This window comes from Genypterus blacodes, unplaced genomic scaffold, assembly GCF_046128005.1.
Source record: "Genypterus blacodes isolate CSIRO-AG114 ecotype Tasmania unplaced genomic scaffold, CSIRO-AGI_Gbla_v1 ptg000111l_1, whole genome shotgun sequence".
NCBI lineage: Eukaryota > Metazoa > Chordata > Actinopteri > Ophidiiformes > Ophidiidae > Genypterus > Genypterus blacodes.
Window position 1 is genome coordinate 4,377,363 of NW_027466915.1, and position 20,427 is coordinate 4,397,789.

The 20,427-nt window shown below is 41.0% G+C and overlaps 1 protein-coding gene across 3 annotated transcripts; it reads right to left on the reverse strand.

Annotated features, from left to right (window-relative positions):
* Positions 1-224: 224 nt before the first annotated feature.
* Positions 225-16,781, reverse strand: gdpd5a (glycerophosphodiester phosphodiesterase domain containing 5a). 3 transcript variants are annotated; one of them, XM_076161405.1, is made up of 16 exons: positions 16,466-16,781; positions 10,724-10,805; positions 6,312-6,415; positions 6,087-6,180; positions 5,939-5,998; positions 5,746-5,844; positions 5,167-5,260; positions 4,759-4,904; positions 4,097-4,179; positions 3,677-3,827; positions 3,096-3,326; positions 2,772-2,917; positions 2,342-2,489; positions 1,875-1,957; positions 896-1,008; positions 225-641 (listed from the first exon to the last, which is right to left on the reverse strand). In XM_076161405.1, exons 2-16 carry the CDS (start codon positions 10,745-10,747, stop codon positions 550-552), a joined length of 1,668 nt encoding a protein of 555 aa, XP_076017520.1. In that variant the 5' UTR covers positions 10,748-10,805; positions 16,466-16,781; the 3' UTR covers positions 225-549. The 3 variants fall into 3 exon arrangements, with proteins under 3 accessions (XP_076017520.1, XP_076017519.1, XP_076017518.1); XM_076161404.1 differs by having other exon boundaries at positions 3,105-3,326; positions 10,631-10,805; XM_076161403.1 differs by having other exon boundaries at positions 10,631-10,805.
* Between the last annotated feature and the right edge of the window lie 3,646 nt (positions 16,782-20,427).

Sequence of the window (20,427 nt, forward strand, 5' to 3'; positions counted from 1 at the left end):
AATATTTCCATACACGAAAAGATCAGACTGACTGCAACTAAAACTGTGGTTGTAAGTTGTACCTCTTCATGAAAATACAGCACAAGAAACTTCTACAATATTCTATCAACCCATCGATTGAACAAAAGGCAGCCATGTGAAAGTCTTCATAGCTAAATAAACCTAAAGTGAATCGATCACGGAGTGACAGAAAAGAGGCAGAAAAATGAGAATATGACACAGACTGTCATCAAAAGTTCCAACAAACTGTAATACATGTTTTCATTCAATCTGTTTTACACACACAAAATGGACGTCAGATATAATGATAATTAAATATACAAGTCAAAACAATTGAAAAAATAAAAAAGGAAATAGTAAAACAACTCATATTTACATCCATGTATAATACAGAACACTACAAAGATCATCATCATTTTGTTATAAAAACAACAGTAAAGTAGGAGATAAATGGAAGTTTCAAGCAATACAGCCTTAGACTTAGACTAGAAATAAAGCCTTTCAAAATAAAACTATGATCGCAGGTTTTTGCCAGGTGTGGAGTCGTATTCAGCGACTGAGGCCTCCGTGAGAGTATCTGGCATAGTCGTTCTCAGGATACAGAGAAAGTTCTTCTGTGCTGCTGAGTCCATTGTTAAGTTCTGTTAAACAACAACAACGACAAAAAAAAGGAAAAGGAGTATTAACGATCCACTCTATCTGCTTTTACTCTGAAAATCCTCATTAGGTTTTTTTAGGTCTGTTACTATTTCCAGCTTGCTCACATCTGTTTACTTAACAGCATCAGAGCTCAGTGTGAAAATGTAGGTATTCGTATGTAAATGTGTTTTTGCTTTTGACAGTTGCATTCGTCTCTTTGTAGAATCGTGTAACTAAAGCGAAACAAAAGCTGCACCTGAAAATATGAGCTTCTCCTTCATGGTGTTTACATCTCGACTGGGCCGCTGCCCCACAGCATTCAGCATAATCTGCTCCGGGTTGTAGCTCTGTATCCCGCTCATCCTCCACCTGTTACACCACACATACAGCAGATACAAATCTTTCAAAACACACACACACACACAAACAAACAGCTTCAGGCTTCCACGAAACAGGAGATGAACTACGGGGCCTCGGGGGTGTCAGGATAAATAAATTTAAAAAGGACAGGACAGGAAGGACAGACAAGGACGGGGTGACAAAGGCCAGGGCAGCGGCAGCAGTTACCTGATCATATGATAGCTGACAGATGCCAGGGGGGGCAGCAGAGGAAGGTTGCATGCAGATCAGGCAGAGCACAGGACAAAGTAAGGACGTGAGAGGAGGAAGAGGAAGATGACAGGAGCAGAGTGAGAGGTGAAGAGCACGGAGGAGAGAAACATGGACGACAACAAAAGGGTGTAGAAAAAAACAGATAGAGAGGGGGAAAAAGAAAGAAACAGAAGAGCTGTCAGTGTAGAAGCTGCAGACTGGACACGGCCGAAGCTCAGACCCAGACTCATATTTCATTCATGACTCAAACCAGTCGATAAAGTGCTACTTCAGCAGAGCACAATAAATACTGAGATCATTTTAAAGCTTTTTTTCTCATTGCAGGTCAAATTTTTAAGGACCTGTGAACATCATGACCTAAGAGACAAAGACTTAACGTGAAATTACCTGATTCCCTCTATTCTTTGAACAAAAATGGCTCAAATTTTAACATTAGGAGAATATAGATATGGTGGATGTGAGATGAGGCATTTGTAAAGGTTGGTAGTTGAAATTCCACAGGTTTGCTCTTGTGTTGTACTTGGCAGGAACTGTAAACATCAGTGGTAGATGGTAGATTGTATGATTTGCCACACGAGCATTGTTGCTACTTTGTTGTGTGTCATTCTGCAATGCGTACTTACTTTTGAAAGGAGAAAATCACTAGAACTATGGCGAGGGAGAGCAGATCTGAAGTGATCCAGATAAACCTGTAAGCGTTCTGCCCCTGCAAAATAAGAGAGAGAGAGAGACGTTGTTCCCAGCAAACACCACTGGAGGTCACCATCTACATGCATGACTGCTGAAACAAAGCTCTGACTAAGGGAAAAGCCTGCTCTCCACTTCATGTCCCTGCCCTTGTCTCAGGCTGCTGTCTGTCCCCGACTCTTTCCCAGCGTCCCATTGTTCTCTAACGCAACACTGAGCTAAAGTCTGCCGCTGAGCTCGCTCATATTTCTTTGGGTCCTCGGGCCTCGCCGGGCCCTCGTCTGTCTCTGTCCTCTCTCCTGCTGTCCTCCCCCGTTTTGCTGTCTGACCTTGTCTGTGCGTGTGGTTCCAGAGTGTGTGTGTGTGAGAGAGAGAGAGAGAGAGACAGAGAGATGTTGTTTACCATCAGCCAGATGGGGTAAGGCACCTTTCGGAGGACTTGGGGGGCATCGGAGGACACAGAAGGCACCCCGCTACACCACAGAATAGAGTAGAGCCAGGGCTCATTCACCGCGTAGACAGTCAAACTCACATTATTGGCCAAATATTCCCTGGGGAGAAGAAAAAATTCAAGCTAAACACTGAAAAAGGGTCACTGACTCTCTCTCCTTGGCTCTCACAAGGAGATTCCACAGCCACAGAAATGTTGTAATATAGCTGCAACCGCTTCAAATCCTATTGTGACTTAAGACAAATACAGACACATTTATTAGAAAGTCTAACTATTGAATGTGTGTGTCTTTTGACAAGTTTCACTGTGTGTGTGTGTGTGTGTGTGTGTGTGTGTGTGTGTGTGTGTGTGTGTGTGTGTGTGTGTGTGTGTGTGTGTTTACTGTATGTCTTTGTGGCTGGCCTTGCTGTAGTGGAGGGTCAGGCTTGTGATGCCCCTCCGCCTCATCTCCTCCACTGATAGCTTCTCACATGCACTCTGCTGAAGCTGCCTCACTCTCCCTCTATCAGTGTCAGGGGTCCATGTCACCTAGCAGGAACACACAAACACACTGCATCAACACGGAAGGACGTTAAACAAACCGAGCTTGTTTATCAAACAATCACGTGAATTTCCCACCAAATCGCCCAGTGGCAAATCTAATAATTTAACCTAAAGAGCAGTACCACATTTCTGTATATTAAAGGATGAAATGAAAACCACCTACAGTCCTCACCCTCTTCTGGGAGATCCCTGCTTTCTGGACGGCCCACAGCGTGTCCATGAACCAGCTTCGGTGGCGTGGATGTGCCGGGGGAAGCCTGTTGATGTTCAGCAGCACCGAGCTGTTGGCTCTGGCGGCCAGACGCAGCAGCTCCAACAGGCTGCACACAGTCTGGTTACCTATTCTGCTCCGATCCTTCGCCGTCAGGGTGTCCACTGTCCAGTAGGGGTCCCTCTGGAGACAGTGGAGTACAACAGAGGTAGACGAGGATTGAAACGGGTTTGGTAATCTGAAGAGTAACTGGTGAAGCCAAGTTATTTGAATAGAAGCTGGAATGCATGTTGTGCTTTACATAGTAGAAAAGGGACAAAGCATTAACAGTTTTAGAAGTGCATACAAAGGAAGAAACAGGAAAAAAACTATTTAAAAGCAAAATTGAGAACAAGAAGGATATATCTCCATGTTTTGCTCTGAATCATAATTTCCCCAGATGAATCATGTTTCATATCATCTAACAGACTTTTGAACTTTACTCTATTCAGAATAATAATTGCGTTGGGTTGTGCTGATGTTGATTTCTGTACCTCCAAAAACCACTGGCCGGCGTTTAGAGAGCGAATCTCTGTCCAGTTGAAGAGCGAGGCGTCGTTGTGCTGTCTGGCAGGGAAAACTTTACTCACATCTGTGGTTCGCCTCATGGTGCGGTCTCGCATCAGAAAGGGAACCCCGTCCACACTAATGGGAGGGACAAAATATTATATGTTACATAGCGCATAGTGTGTACATCATTAAACATGATCTAGTACACCATCTAGCATCTAACATCAAAAGAGATTCAGAGTGTTAAATTTTTCTAAACAAGATTACCAAGAAAACCAAATCATTTCTGTGAAGTAATGTCTCAGATTTCACTGAGGTATATGTGGAACTGAACAGCAGACTCGGTTCATTACATGTACTGTAAGTATCCAGGATAGATGTGTTATTAATGTGTGTTTAATAACCTGACAGTGACATCTGCCTCCAGGGAGCCGGCTCCTTGCTGCAGGGCCCTGTTAAAGGACACCATGGTGTTTTCTGGAGCCAACTAAAGCACAAACACACAGAGAGGAGAAGGGAAGTGAGATAGAGTGCTGGAGAAAGACATGCTGGAAATAAAGGCAACGTTTACACCTTTTATCAACAGGTAATGTATCCAGATACAGGTGATGAAAAAGAAGGACATTGCGAGATTAAATGTTTGCTGTCTGACAGAATACAACAATGTGGTTTGACTTACATTGTAATTAGATCTCAGTCCTAACTAGCAGGTGTGAATGCAACGTGTAGAGCAGGGACTCATTCCTCTTTCACAATCTACCTAATAGGCTAATTTGAAGCTTGAAACAACTCATTATTGCCTATGATGAGACTGGCAGGGGTCATGTGTCTCTGAAATACTGAATTCTCACATATGTACTGTGTATATCTAAAACATTTTAAAAGATCCACCTAACCTAGACAATTCGCCCTCACATAGATTACATTTGTGTTATAAAACCAATTTCTGATTATTGAATTCCTTATGCGGCGCACTGAACTCATGATCTCACATGTCATTTGTCATTTAGCTGCACAATTTCAATTTCAATACAAACTTGCTGGCACTGATAATACTGATACTCACCATGGGGGCTCCCCGTCGGCCGATGATCTCTGGCCGAGGCCTGAGGCTGTGGCGGTCCATGATGCAGGGACAGGTGAATGTGAGGGGAGCCAGGTAGAGGGCCAGGAGGATGAGGACGTAGATCAACAACACCACCACCTGGAAATCTGCAAGGGTGGAATGAAGGGTTGATACAGGTTGTAATAAGTAGTATTAGAGGGAATATAGGTGAGAAGCAGCAGCAAAATCCCATAATGCTGTTGGTGTTTTCTAGTTGGGGCAAGCTGATCTCCACTGCTTCCAGTCTAAATTGTGACATAATCCTTTCATCAAACTCCTAGATAGTATTATCACCCCACTAATAAAAGTAGATAGAATTCCTTTAAACATGACAATGACAAGGGGTTCTGTACTTGAAATAAGACTCACTGGATCTCTCTCTGCGGACCACATATCCAGCCACCAACCAGCTGATAGCTGTGACCACTGCAAGGGCTCCGATGTGCAGGAAGGGTGCTGTAGACTGACACAACAACGCACCGTCATTGAACCAAGAGGATCAGACTTCATTGTGGGTTATCAGTCACTGGCTTTACACATTATCAACAGCAAATACATAATCTTATGACAAATATAACTGGTATCACTGTTATCACTTGTTCAGTGTCTTAATAAAACAAAACAAAAGTTTATAGAGCAAACATTGTAAGTTTGTGTGTGTAGTTCTGCAAAGTACTGTAAATTATTTTTCAATCTTAACCTTTTTTAACTATATTTATCTGATTGGGAAAATAAAATAAAATAATAATAATAATAATAATAATAATAATATTTATTTGAACATACATTAATCTGTCCAACAGCATAGCAAAGCAGTAGATTCAAACATGCCACTTCTCAAAGCATGTCAAACACATTGAAAGGGATTCTTCACAATGACCTTCAACTTTAGACAATTTACATCAACTAATTAAGAATTGTTTGACTGATTCAACTGAATACACAAACCTGCAGGGATACGAGCACAATATCCCACTCATCTCCCCATATATCATCAACAGAAATCACGCCAGAGATGGTGGTGATCAGAGTCGCCAACAATCCAATCTATGAAATGACAGATATTAAAATTGAGATTTGATTTCAAGTTTGTGTGAGGGGAATTTGAATGGCAATAACTTCTACTGCAATTCAAAGTCACCTTGTGAACCCAGTAGAGGTTCAGCTGCTGACCCAAGGATATATGGAAACATGCTAAAATCTGTAAAGGAAATAAGATTCAGTGAGTTATATTTATCTTAACCAGCCAATAAGAAAGTATTCTTTACAGATTTGAAACATGAGATCACCATTAAAAATGTGATATAGCTGATTCCCACTGTGGTGGAAGCCAGGATGGGGATCGTCTCGTCCCTCCATTCTCCGGATCGGTTGTACACAGACCTGCAATATGAAGCAGCAGGGAGGTCAAAAAACTCAATGAATCAATATTGAACAAGAATGCGAAAGGTCAACCTCCATTGTACGGCCTGGTGAAGCAGCTATTCACTCGCTGATGTGTGATTCTCACTCACCAGTTGAACTCGTTGGAATCATTTTGAGCCACCAACCAAAAGTAGGACCAGAAGAGCAGCAGGAAGAAAGAGCTGCACAGGAGGCCAAACCATGTACACTCCCACTACAAAGCAAAGCAGATTGGAAAAGGTTATTTTATCACAAAATATAGAGGAGAGCTTGTGCAGCACTCAAGGACACCTCCCTTCAGTCATTAACAGGATTAGCAGCTAATGCCAACTGAACAGAGGTGTAGACTATGATAGGCCGGTCACCAGATCCTGCTGAGCATTGATCAGCTTTGACGCCACACTGTGCCTGGACTCCACGTTTCCACCAGGCTAATATTAGCAGCAGAGAGATAATGGGATGTGTTGGGCTAATGAGCAAATTGCCGCGTGTATTAAGCAACGGACTGTTTTGAAAGAGATCTCATTTAAAGGCCGAGACGAGGGCATACAGGCGTCATTCGAGGGTTATGATGTGACCTCAATGGAGCTGATAAAAGAATGAATGTTAAGGTGGACACGTGACAAAATACCAGCGGCTGTTTTTAATTGGTTTAACGTGCGTGTACGGCACTGAGCCGCTGTCACGTTGTCAAGTCCCATCGTGCACCAAGCAACAGTGGAAAAGGTGTCCCAGATACACACACCTTTAATGGGCTCCACACTGCTACATAATGGCCTGGACGCTCACTTCCCTTGCCAGATAATCTCCTTAAATGTGTGTCCTAAAAATCTCACTATTGCTTTTCTGAAGTGGCCTGCATTTTTCACTCAGGTTCACTTGATCTGTTTTTCTATTGTGATCGTATCTCAGTCTTCCCAAGTGAGTGCAACTCAAACTCCCAAGGAACTCCAGAGATTCCATAAACAGTGTCAACCCTAATGGCTAAACACTTTGAGGGTTTATTGTGCTGTCTTAATTGTTTTTAAGATGCACTTTACATATGTAAACATCAAAGTAGGATCCCGCTCAATTTCCAAGTTAGATTTAGATGAGAAATTTGGCAAAGACAAGTTGCCTCCGTAGAAAATCCCTGATTTTTCAGAGCCATCTTCCTTCTCATTAAATACTGTATATCAACCCAGATATTAGTACATCGGTGCTGTAAAAAAGGAATAGAATCAACATATCTGTCTGCCCTAGACACTGGCAGCGTGGTAGAGTAGGATTACAGTTATAGGCAGAAAGATCAATTGTGGGGTCACAGACAACATTTATGACTGAGAGATAAATAATCCAATGTGAAAAAAACAAGATCTCAATGGTGAAGAATGAGGGAGACCTGATGCTCAGTAAATACAGTCCCAGTTCACCTAACCAAGCCCTTCAGTGTTAAACTGTTCAAGTTTAAAACTGTGGTTGTGGTTTGAGAAACATCAGTGGTACTATTAAAACCAGCAGGTTTGCCATGAAGCAAACATCCCTTTGTCTATATTGGATGCATTTTCCAGCACTTATTCAGGTCCAGGTTGCAGAGGCAGCATGCTATGCAAAGTAACCAGATGTCTCCTCACCCTCGTCACGTCCTCCAGCTGTTTGAGGAGGATCCAAAGACATTCCCAGCCCAGATAGGCTGTATAATCTCTCTACTGTATGTGTGATCACCTCACAATCTGACATGCCCGGAAAACGTCCACCAGGCGTTCCAATTACATGGCAAAATTTTCTTTCAACAAAAAAGAGCAGCAGTTTGGATCCTGATGTCCAAACTCCTCACCCTGTCTCTAAGGGTTCCAACACAATCAAGGCCTGTAAAGACATCATATGAGACTGGCTCATGAAGTCTCTATAAATCAGTAAGCATGTACAGTGCTGCTGCACACAGAGTCTAATAATCAAATTAGTGGTAACAAAAGCCTGATATAATAATTTGTCTAATGAAGAAATCAGCTGTTATGTCTTAAACTAATTACTAATTACTGAACTAATGTACAGAATAACTACAAAGCAACATTCTGACCTCTGACCAGGCCACCCTCCCTTTGCAGTACAACATCTTAATTTTCATGCGGGCCAAACACTTCCTCCTGAATGATATATGGCCTCCAAAGGTCCCCCATCTCTCTAATTATAACTGCTAGTACCAACCATGTGACAGTGCTCATAAATCCTGATCTATGTGCTGACTTCACCATATGACAGAGCGTTCCTTCCTCATTTCCTTTCTGTGCTGATAAATACTGTACAGAATGTCCTCTTGGGACAAGGTCAGTGTCACCTCAATGCAGGGACACTGATACTGCAAGACAATATGAGGGATGAAGTTCAAGAAACAATGTGAAGATACATGATGTCAAGATTGTGGGAACTTTTACTGATAATATTTAAATCCGATGTATATAACATGATCCATACTTCACATAAGTACATTTCAATTGCCACCTAAGACGCTGAAATTAAATTGTAATGGGAAATGATCAAATGTGTGCTAAAATCAAGAAAGTAAGAAAAGTGAAGAACTCTATTAAAAGTATCAATATTTATATTACCACATCTATGGAAATTATGAACTTAATTTCATCATACTTGCATTATAAATTCAACTTTCATTTGACTTTTGAGTCAACAAATAGAACAAGGGGACAACATTAGACAGGGTAAATATTAACAAAGCACTGTCAGACTTGGCAGCATGGATGGGATGTGGCAGAGACAGAGACTCGGTCCATCCTGAAAAGACAAACTGTTCTCAACCAAATCAGTCCCACATCACGGCTGTACTGTAGCTCAACTGTATTCCTGTGCATGAACAGAAGCTTCTATGACTTTGTATTTGTCCGATGTGTGTTTGCCAGTGTGTGATCCTTTGTAAATGGAGCAGTCAAAGAAGAGAGGCAGCTGTGTGCTTGTATATCTCCCTCTCGGTCAGCACATCATTAGTGCCCGGGTCACACGTTCAGTAAATGGACTCATTTATGGCCGAGGCTCTGTCTCTTTGTATCAAAGAAGACATCCAGCAGCAGGAGCCGTGGCTGCACAGTGGGGATCCATCACAGCTGGATATCTGGCTTTGCCTTAAAGATCCAAAAGCTGCTTTCTACTAAAGAGCGTTTTTTTCCCCAGTCACTAAGGGCCTGGTGGAAAATCCCTCAGGAATCCAACAGAAAAGAAGGAGATGACATCAGAGGAATTACTAAAATTCATTGAGCTTTATCCCTGAGTGGCTCGATTAAAAGGAGGTATAGTTCATATTGTTATATAGTTCATGTATCATCAAGCACCAAACCCACATTCTAGTCATGATCCCAAAGTTTCCAAAGATGAGCGAAAATGTGTTTTCTATCTTTAATCCCATTTAATGGAAAATATAAGTGGGAAATCAGTTTCCAAGAGGTTTGTTCCTGTAATGTCAGCATCAAAACCTCTGGCTGAATAACCCATTTGTGTGATTGTGCTCTGGTTTTGTGGTTCTGTAGTTTTGTGTTGCCTTTGACAAAGCTTGACCCATTTTCGGGCCTTCACAACCACACAATTGGAAAATTGTTCACTTATTCCTGAGTTGCGATCAGGTTTCAGTGCAGCCTCAGCAGGATTGTGTGGTCGCACCAAAGGACACTCACGCTCCTCCCAGTCTACTTTCCCCACAGAAATGTTCATCTACACTCAGGATCACTTCATCCTACAAAAATCGTAAAAGGGCAACTGATGTGTCTTCATGCAATATGTCTGTTACCAGGAGTGGCAGTGACAGGGACTTGCAATTCATGAAGAGAGGACTTGGCAGAAGCTTTAGTTTATTTGGCGATAAAAAGAAGGCAAATAAGATGCAGAAGGAGAAGGTAAACAGTAATATATCTCCTCTAAAGTCAAAGAAATCAAAGTAAGTAAAGAAAAACGTTAATGCGTTAATAACGTTTCATTTGCATAATCAAAGTCTGCTACACTGATGCTCAATGAAAGATGACAGGTGTCTTGATCATCCTCATCGTTCTATATAATTATGAGCCAATTTAGATAGATAAGTGTCGGGACAAAGGCTTGTTAGGCCTTTAAGTTTAAATGTGATAATATCATTCTTCCTTCCTTCATATTTAATTGACAAATATTCGTACCTGCCTGTTTTGTATCGAATAAAAGGATCAGGATCAGACAGCATCTCCCTGTCAATTCATGATAATATGACTTAAGAAAACTTACCCCACGTTGCTTAAGTTGCAAAGATACAAACTAAACGACTCAAAATGACATCTGATCATCAGCCCACTGCAGCACAAGCATCAACACACACACTAAAATATATCAAAAACTACCTGTGTGTGTGTATTGTGTGTGTTATCAGTTATCATTATTATCTATATACTGTACATGGTGATCAGAAATACTTTTCCACCTTTGAGCTGTCGTCTTGGGAACGCTGGTAGCGTTTCCAGCGGCAACCATAGATCCCAGTGACAAAGGAGACAAAGAGCTGCTTCTCATAGACCTGTAAGGGTTGGTGTTTCACCATGCTCCCTCAGCCTCAGCGCGCCACCAGGCTGTTAACATCCCACACAGGACTGGGAACCCTGAGGACCAAAAACAAGACAAGATTAACACAATTTTGCATAACACAATGTCACGACATGTTGCTGGGGTATATTTTTACTAAACAGCATGGATCTGTTGACGGCCATGGGCCTTGTTTAGTGTAATAACTGCTGAAGAAGAGCTGCCAACGTGCTATTCAACAGTGAGTCATGTCTGGGACAGGCAGTCTAATAATATGCTGCACACTTTACAGTCATGGAGACGTCAACCTTTACCTGTCTGCGGATTTAGGACTGTGGAAAGAAATAGCAAAAACAAGCATCGGTAGGTTGTGAGTGAAAAGAGGAAAACACAGAATATTCTTAACAGTAACGCCAACGGAGACCCTATTTAAAGGTCCATTGCTGTGTCATGGCTGAGAATTACTTGGAGTTGATTGTACCGGCTGCTATGGAAATGACATGAGCCTTTATAAAAACAGCTTGAATTAAAAGGAAACAGTGAGAGGCCGACAGCCTGTTGCCCTCACACACACTCCTGCCACGGAGAGAAGCTTGTTGCCTTGGTGTAAAAATGCCTTTGCAAAGACGGAGCTGTTTTTCATCCCTTCGCTAATGTCTCTCTTTTCTGACAGCAGGACAACAGGCCCTTCTGTCCTCTAAGGGGTTTTCAAAAAAAATTATTACTCAGATTACTTCTGAGGCATGTATGTCACTTATGGACAACTTGTGTTTGGACAGTCAGAGTTCCAGAACTTCAGCACACTTTTGTTCATAGGACAGGTGGTGCCATGGTGAGGATAAAGACAGGATGGAATCTCTTATAATACACAATTCTATCAAGAGCAATTGTTTTCATTCCAAAGAAATCCTCAAACCATCATTGTGGCTGAATTTTTATGTTACACTCTGCAGATTATTAACATCTAAACACAACTGCAAATTTAGACTTTAATCTACTGTACACTGACATACGCACACTGAAATAATGTGCAGAATTAGAAAAAGTCCATTGAGCTGAATCATGTCATCATCATCATCATCACCATCATCATCATCATCATCATGACACGACAATAGGTACTCTGCTGAAGTAGTAGGGGAGTTATTGCCGATAACTATTTACAATATACAGTATTTTGTATTTGCTGATAGAACAGAGAATTAAAAACACTGGGGTCACATACTTCACTGAGTATGAACTGAGCTGAACTGAGCCACTTACAGCAGATGATTTTTGATCCCTGCGCTCTTCCTTTTACCAACATTCCCATCAAATTTGGTTTCTGGTACAATGATTCCAGTACATTAGTTTGGGCTACCAAAAGGCATTCTGGGAAACACACTGAGGTACTTAATAGAGGTAGAGAAAGCAGGCTGGGGCTGGTAATTCCTAGAATGCACACGAGTGAGCGTGACGATGGTTTAAATTAAATCCACTTTGTATGTGTTCATTAATATTTTGCAACCACACTTATAACTCATAAATAACAACATTATCCAAGACCAATTGCAAAGAATTGACAACAAAACCTTATTTGAGCTCTGGCCTACATGATAAAGTTGTTTTGTTGACGTGTTGCTGTGTTGATTAAGTTGATATGTAGTGGATGTGGTCACGATGGGGAATGTCAACGTGACACAAAGTTAGTTTCAAAAAACAAATCCTGCACTGTGCTTAAAATAGTTTAAATAAATGATAAGTAGTTTCAGACAGATACGCATGAACACAATAATTGATGCTCCTGATGACTGAAGCCAGTGATTGACCATCATCTCTCCCTGTGAGGGTCTGATAAGGAGAGATGACAGAGGCAACAACCTGTTTCCTGGTCAACCTTCCTTTCCAAAACAAACTGCTGCTTTGTTCTTATCTCTGAGCACAGAGATTACACGGTGACACAGTGTACGTGTATGTGTGTGTGTGTGTGTGTGTGTGTGTGCGTGCGTGTACGTGTGTGTGTGTGTGTCTGCATCTATTTCAATGACACGTCTGGATTTTTATAAATTCACACACATTGAGCCAGACCGTAACGATATAAGACACGTGCTTTTCTTTGGCTCGATGGAAGATAAAAATGTAACTAATTTGTCGTTTGGAGGAGCAGAGACAGATGGAATAACAGTTACAGCTGCCGTGTACTATTCTTTGCTGTATTGTCATACATAACCACAACTATTTCTCAACATATATTACAGGCTTGTATGCAAAAATTAACCTCACAGGAACTAGTTAGTGTTTACGTTTACCCAGCTGTTGTCCCAAAAACCTCATCAAACCATCTAGTACTGTTTTGAAAATACTAAAGACAGAAGACATAATGTACCATAAGCAATTTTCTCGTCTGTGACTGGTTGATTGTTTGTGTGCAAATACTGTAGTGTGATGTGATCAAGCTCGTCTCTTTGGACAGTTTACACCCAACTGCCACGCTAAATCTATAAAAACAGTATTCAGAAGTTTGTAGAGGTTTGCATTTTCCCCCTCTTGTTTGTTATTATCAGTGAAATCTGGGGGCCTCCCTGCATTCTTATTTGACTGTGCTCAAACGAGGACAAGAGCAGGGTGGAGCTGAAATCATGCAGGTCTCGTTTCAGCTACTTTGGGTCTATAGTCTCCCTGTGGGTCTCTGAGGTAGATAAACCTCAGTCTGCCAGGGTGAGACACTTCAATCCACTTTTGATGGAAGCTTTTGAACGTCTTGAAGTGAATGAAACATAAAGTGTGCTCTTTATTTAATAAGAGCATGTAAGTACGTGCCGACATAATCTGCTTCAACACCCACAATTCTACTAACAGCACAGGAGGAACTTCATCCATGTTTCATATATGTAAGTGCTTTTATGACATCAGAGAGAAAATGGGTTTCACTTTAAGCCATTTTCATTTTGGGGGAATCAGATGTGTTGGCTGGGTGCTGAACTTTCCTCTTGGGACAAGGTCAGTGTCAGGCAATGTAGGCTAGCAATGATTTGAATACAAAAAGAAATTCTAAGACCTAAAGCTCAGAACTTATCTGTCAACCCTCACCCAGAAAGGTGTCGCCTCCAGCAATTCAAACAAACGCACAGTGCTTTATCCCAACACAACCTGCAAAACAGAAATTCCTTCTCTGCTTGGCTGAACAAGGAAATAAAAACGTGCCTGCAACAAAGTCCCGATCCTGTCAGGAATGTCTCTGTTTACAGAGTCACCACTCTGAACGAGCACACGGACACAGAACCCATTGACCTCCATAGATGGATGAACCTGTATGGTAACATTACACCAACACTCCATACATTTCTCAGTACTTCAATTGGGTTTGTGTAATTCTCCATACACGTGTGAGTCAGCACAGACGACAGCCGGTGATATTTTTGATTTGTCGGTGTACTTAGGCAGCAGGAACTGGACCATTAAGTGGACACTGCAGTCTAATGTGTTATTAATTTTTCATGTATCTTTGTATTGTTTTGATAGCTGCTATTACATGTCCTCTACCTGCTTTATTAAGGACACACGAGGGGCCGGAGAACAGCATGTCCTGCAAATCTGTGTTGTTGTCAGCAGCTTTAAATTCCATTAAAAAAGAGAATAATCTAGATATTTACTCATTAAATCGCACATGTGGGGAGTGAACAGCTGCCCTAATCAAAAGGGGCGTTCAGGGTCTTGAGCATTAAAAGAATTGTTGCTGTATTTGCATTGATGCAGATGATGTATCGCTCTCTTGGGTTGTTGGGAGAGTTTGTCCAGAAGGTAAAGCAGCCATCTTACCAGTTGCTCTGTATTACAAACCTGCTCTATGGTCATGATGAGATCTTGGATACCAGCGTCTGAAATGCATTTCCTCCACAGGGTGTTGGGTCTCACCCTCAGACATCTAATCAGGCTGCCTCCTGGTTGTCTCCAAGGGGAGGTATTCCAAGTATGGCAGACCAGAATACATACATGGAGGGGTTATTTAAACCATCTGGCCAGGGAACAACTTGGGATCCACTTGAGAAACCTGAAGGATGCGGCTTGGTAGACGGAAGTCTGGTCCACTGCAACTATGAGTGGATCTAAAAAACGCTCCTCTGGGCTCAGGATAGATCAAATCTGTCTCTTTGGGGGATTCAGATGCGTTCAGGGACACTTTCCTCTCATGTACTTGCCTTTACATAAGTGTCTCTGGACAGACAGCTTCTAGAAAGTAACCTGATTAATGTCAGCGCCTCACCATGGCTGCAGGCACCATGCTGTGTCAAAGTTGTCAGTGGAGTTTCCATTATGCGCTCATTGAATAATAATACAATAATCCAGTAAGTCTCACAGTCTCTGCCATGGCTGTCTATAATTAGCTCTTTATCTCGGTCACTGTCGCCTCTTTCCAGACTCTTTCCATCCTTCACCCCTTTATGAAATTTATATATGCATGCATTAATAATATCCTTAATCTTCTAGTCAGTGGATTTAGCCAAAAATAGTTTCCATTAGTGCCCTGCGCTGATAATCCACATGAGGGGAGCATTATGAGGACACACACACTGGAAGCAAAGTGTGTGTTTAAGCAAAAACAAATTTACTGAACACGACATTTACCAATTTGCAAACATCAGGTGCTGAGAAGATGTGACTTGTCTTGGCACAGCTGTTTAACCCTTTCCTGTCCTGCACATTGTCAGCTGAGCTCCCTCTGCCAATACACAGGCAACCTCCGACTCATTACTGATGATTTAGGCCTGACAGATAATGCAAGTGATACTGCAGGCAGCTCAGGAGACAGACAGATCTGAAAAGTGGTACTCAGAGATGTCTTACACTAATCAGATCTAGAGGACAAAGGGACAAAGTAATGTCATTAAAGCTTGATTCATGGTCTTAATGTAAAAGGTGAAATTGCCAATTGGATGTCAAAGACGCTTTACATGTATTTGTGCGTAAAAGACATAATGTAGGTGATCATATTAGATTGGAAATGCCTTAATTATAATACATACATTATTTTTCAGTCAAGCGACTCAGCATGAGGACAACTGAGCGCTGTATGCTGAAATGGTTTCAAATACAAGTCAAACTGCTTTTTATACATTTGAGTTCAGTCCAATACTCAGCAAGCGGCTCAAACAAGCCAGACTGTGAATACGAATTAGAGGGAGAGGAGTCATACTGAGGCCAGATCACATATGTGTGTATTCCTGTGACATTTATGGTACTTTCTGTGCAAAACTACTTTTTGTTACCTTTTAAGATAGTTAGAATCATGACTGAGTGCTGTAATACTGTTTCACATAATTCACAACTGTCAAACAACCATCACATAGGAGAATAGATGACCTGAACCTGAATAATCACAAAGGCCACTGTGAGCTGGGTGATAGATTGAAAAAGGTCACGCCTTCACCTCAGTTTGATCCATCTACTCCCGTACTGTATTAAATGACATTTATGATAGAAATTGATGATAATGATGACGATGATGATGATGAAAAGCCTATCAAGTGGCCAGCAGAGCATTCCGGTCCTTTGAAGCAGGTTGTTGGGGGAAATCTGACCCCAAACAAATGCAGAATTCCATTAAAACAACAGCAACACACTAATTGTGCACGTCTGGTCATTTTATTTCCTGATCACAATTCCACAAAACTGATCACAAATCAAAACACTGAGGGGTTGAGTGACAGTTTCTCAGATTACATGAAGATAATCCGATCAAGTGCGCACAAACACTTACTTTATCTGCACCACAGCCTCTTTCCCGGACGATCAAAAACGTTGGTTAACCGATTATCCTTCCCAAAAATGTTGACATAATGCCTTTGTAGCTGGATTTTGATGAATTCATGTGATAAATCTGATAAAAGTTACTTCCGGCGGCCCTGTAAAACAAACTAACGGCACACATGAGCCTGTTTCAGCTCTGACACTGTCTAAAAACTGTAACAAAGCGGCCTGGGACAGAAATAATGAATGTTTCTGTAATTTCTAAACTAGTTTCTCCTTAGACGCAGACGCACCTTCAGAGAGGAGTAGAAACTGTAATCCCTCCGACACTGAGAGGGGGCGGTGCTACTGGAGCACACTGTAAAAAAATACCCCTAACGTGGTATTTTGAAGTCTCGCGTGAGTAAAAAACGGCGGAGGCAAAATGGTTATTTTGGTCAGTGGAGATGATCTTTCTGCTGAAACGACCTGAGAGGCAAGGTGGCTGTGTGTAGGCTGCACACGCACGCACGCACGCACGCACGCACGCGCACGCGCACGCGCACACACACACACTGTTTAAGGACAATTTATCAGTCTGAAAGCTTTAAACATGAGAATAACTCAAGAATAATGTCTGTTGATGTACAGAATGAGTCTTGTTTTCAGTGTTTTGCTGTGTTTTTCAGTGTGAATGTTGTCAAAAGGAAGCAAATTCAAGAGTATGTGTGTAGTGCCTTACATCATGTTGCAATGTCAAAAAGAAGGTGATAATGTGTCCTCTTGTTACTAAATATCTCATCCAAATGTATACTTTTGGAATTCATTTTAATCCAAGCAGGATGTCATGTATGTCATGCATTTGGAGTTTTGAACTAAATATTTTACAGCAGAGGAGAGGTGACATCTCTTGTTAGTACAAATGAGGTGTGGAAATAGAAAAATAAGGCCACAAGATAAATAAATTGTGGCCCTGTTATCGAAGAGTGGGAACGCTATAATTATCTTGTGGTGATATTATTGAATTACAAAAAGGAACATGATCTTCAGGACATCATGGACATCCATCAAGCCATTTGGATGCATTTTAAAGCACAAATGGCACACAAAGACATAAAAAAGTCATTAGCATGGTTATATTATTGGCTGTGACTGCAGCACCCTGATATGGCAGAGGTCGACCTGAGGTCAAGGCCTGACAGTAGTCAGACAGGAGTCTGTGGAGTCGGGTTGCTGGTGTCGCTTCTTCAGTCACTTCATTTATTATTAACCTACAACACATTAAAGCACAATCAAAGCAAGGATTTGCCCATGATTTTTGTCAGCCAGAGAAGCTCAACGATTTCATCAATAGACAGGAAGAGCTTGTGAAAACCTGCACCAGGATCATTTGCAACCAGACAGCATTACTATTGCATGACCATAAGTTAATTATCTCATGGCATCTTTATGTTTTCTTCCTTATTTATCATTATTTTTAATAATGCAGGACGTCAACTGTTAATTTATACAGCAAGTGTGAATGTGTCTCTAGATATTGCTTTATGGACGACCAAAAACATCCAAATGACCTTGAGAACCTCTTAAATTCATACTAAACATTTTAGTGATTCAAACTATTCAAATAAATCCTGTCATTTAACGTGACTGGTCAGGACTTGGTGGACCAATTGGGTGTGTGTTTAGATGACATAGTGCTGTTTATTGGCACAGCTAAATGGAACAGAGCCATCAGAGAGGTTGATGTTGATGTGAGGGGAACAGGCAATAACTACTGCATGACAAGAGGAGATAGTGAGAGATGAGTGTCGCTGTGAATTCAATTAAAACTCGGTTCTTCAACTTCTTAGCTTTAACCAGAGGGAAAGAGAATACCAGAACAAATCAGTTCCTTTTTATTTTATTTTATCATTTTATTTTGCATTTCAGGCAGTCCAGGATGGGGTTGTGTGACTGTGGGGTTGGGTGGTGTTTCGGGGTGGGATGTCCTCTCTCTGGATCTTTTCTTTCCTATTTGTTTCTCCCCTATCTCTCTCTCTCTCTATCCCAACCTATGATGCGATTTGTACTAGCCTACATTGCTGTTTGACATCATCCTGTAAGTTCTGTGTACCCTTTGACATCATTGCAACTCCAGTCCACTTGTACTCTACCTCAGGGTCTATGTATAAAGTTTAACAACAATAGTAGGGATAACACAACCTTCCTCCCTTCTCTATCTCTCTCTCTCCTCTTTCCACTCTTTCTATATGAAAAAATATCCTATACCTGTATGCACAATGTCATGTACAATGTCTGCTTCAATAAAAACAAATTGCATAATGTACATTAAAATGGCAGAAGGGTCATGTTCAGGACATGACATAGCTAAGAGAGAGCGGTATTATGAGGTATGTCATTTATGTTGCAGGCTTTAAGTGTTTCTGGTGATTACTAGAGGTTCAAAGGAGGTTAAGAAATAGTATAATTAAACTTCCCTCTGTATTTTTCAGTCCAAGGCACATTAGTCATCCCTATATCACATTGCTTCTTTTGGTGCTTTGATTTCAACTCTTTTTCCAAGCCTGTATCACAGCACTTACATTATAATTTTGATCTTGTTTGATGAACGCCTTTCGGAAAGAGTCTGATTTGTTTACAAAACATTGTAGCACTGTCACGGAAAGCCCTTGTGAGCCTCAGTAGCCTCAATATATACAGAATCAAACAAACCGCTAAGTATCTTAATCTCCTTCACTTTAGAGACGTTCACTATTCAGATAACAGAAGTGATTTGCTGTAATGTATACATATGTTACAGTCATAGTTAATCATATATACAGTACATGTTCTTACTGACACCAAGCAAAGAGGGAGAACAGTAACACCTTGTCGGAGATCTATTCCAGGCCTAACAGTCAGAGATAAACCCTTGGCTTGGGGTGATTACGTCACATTTTGTTAATCTCATTCAGTTCACCTGTGGCTGTGACTTTCTAATGGTCTCTCACAGAGAAATCATCTGGAACTTGCAGGTGCTGTCGGTGTCTCTGACAAAAGCTTGCTTCAAAGTGAAAAGTGGAAACACACCCGAAGAGGCTGTTTAGTTAAAATGTTAACATTACCAGGGTGTACTTGTTCAAGCTGTGTTATTGCATGTTTATTGTTGGAATACAATACATCAAAGTTTAATTTACAAATTATAGCCTCAACATGATGACAGTCATTATGTATTAGTATATACGGAAGTATATGGTTGTGAACAAAAAGCAGTATATATTCAGCTAGTGCCACTATATATATAAACTGTAGTATATGCTGTAGTACCAGTAGAACTACTGGTGTGTATGTGTGTGTGTGTGTGTGTGTGTGTGTGTGTGTGTGTGTGTGTACCAGTATAACTACTGGTACTACAGCATATCTATAATTAATTTATCTACTTTAAATGATTCCCATTTAACTAATCAATTAATTAATTTGATAATTTTAATTTATAATTAAGATTTATGGTGAATCTTTGAGGCTTAGGTCAATTATCTGCAATCCTTTTTCCACTTTTAAATAAGGGGTGGATCCCCGAGGACTTTAATTTATTCATGTAATTTATTTTTTTATTTTTTTATAAGTAATTACACCAACATATATATACATCCATACATAGTGGAAGTAGCTGTGGTTAAGATACTAGTGACTTAGATAATAGTAGCAATAGTATGAGTAGCAATACTACTCAGAATAATAACTGAATAATTTTAGCATGGTGTTTCTTAGTTAGCTGTTTGTCGACCTCTAGTGGTTGAGGGAGTTCATTCAACGGCTTGGTTGCGAGTCACTATTTCTACACCAGAGGGCGCCTGTTACCGTTGGAGCTCTTGAATCCTCTTTTTGCAACTTTTTATAAGTTTTTATAAGTGTGTTTGTGTGTGTGTGTGTGTGTGTGTGTGTGTGTGTGTGTGTGTGTGTGTGTGTGTGTGTGTGTGTGTGTGTGTGTGTGTGTGTGTCTAAAATAGAAAA

Coding starts and splice junctions, on each gene's coding strand:
- gdpd5a (XM_076161403.1), bottom strand. CDS start 10,747: ATGGTGAAACACCAACCCTTACAGGTCTATGAGAAGCAGCTCTTTGTC. Junction 5,999..6,086: donor GCTATATCACATTTTTAATG/GTGATCTCATGT, acceptor TTTCCTTTACAG/ATTTTAGCATGTTTCCATAT. Junction 3,327..3,676: donor CCGGCCAGTGGTTTTTGGAG/GTACAGAAATCA, acceptor CACTGTCTCCAG/AGGGACCCCTACTGGACAGT.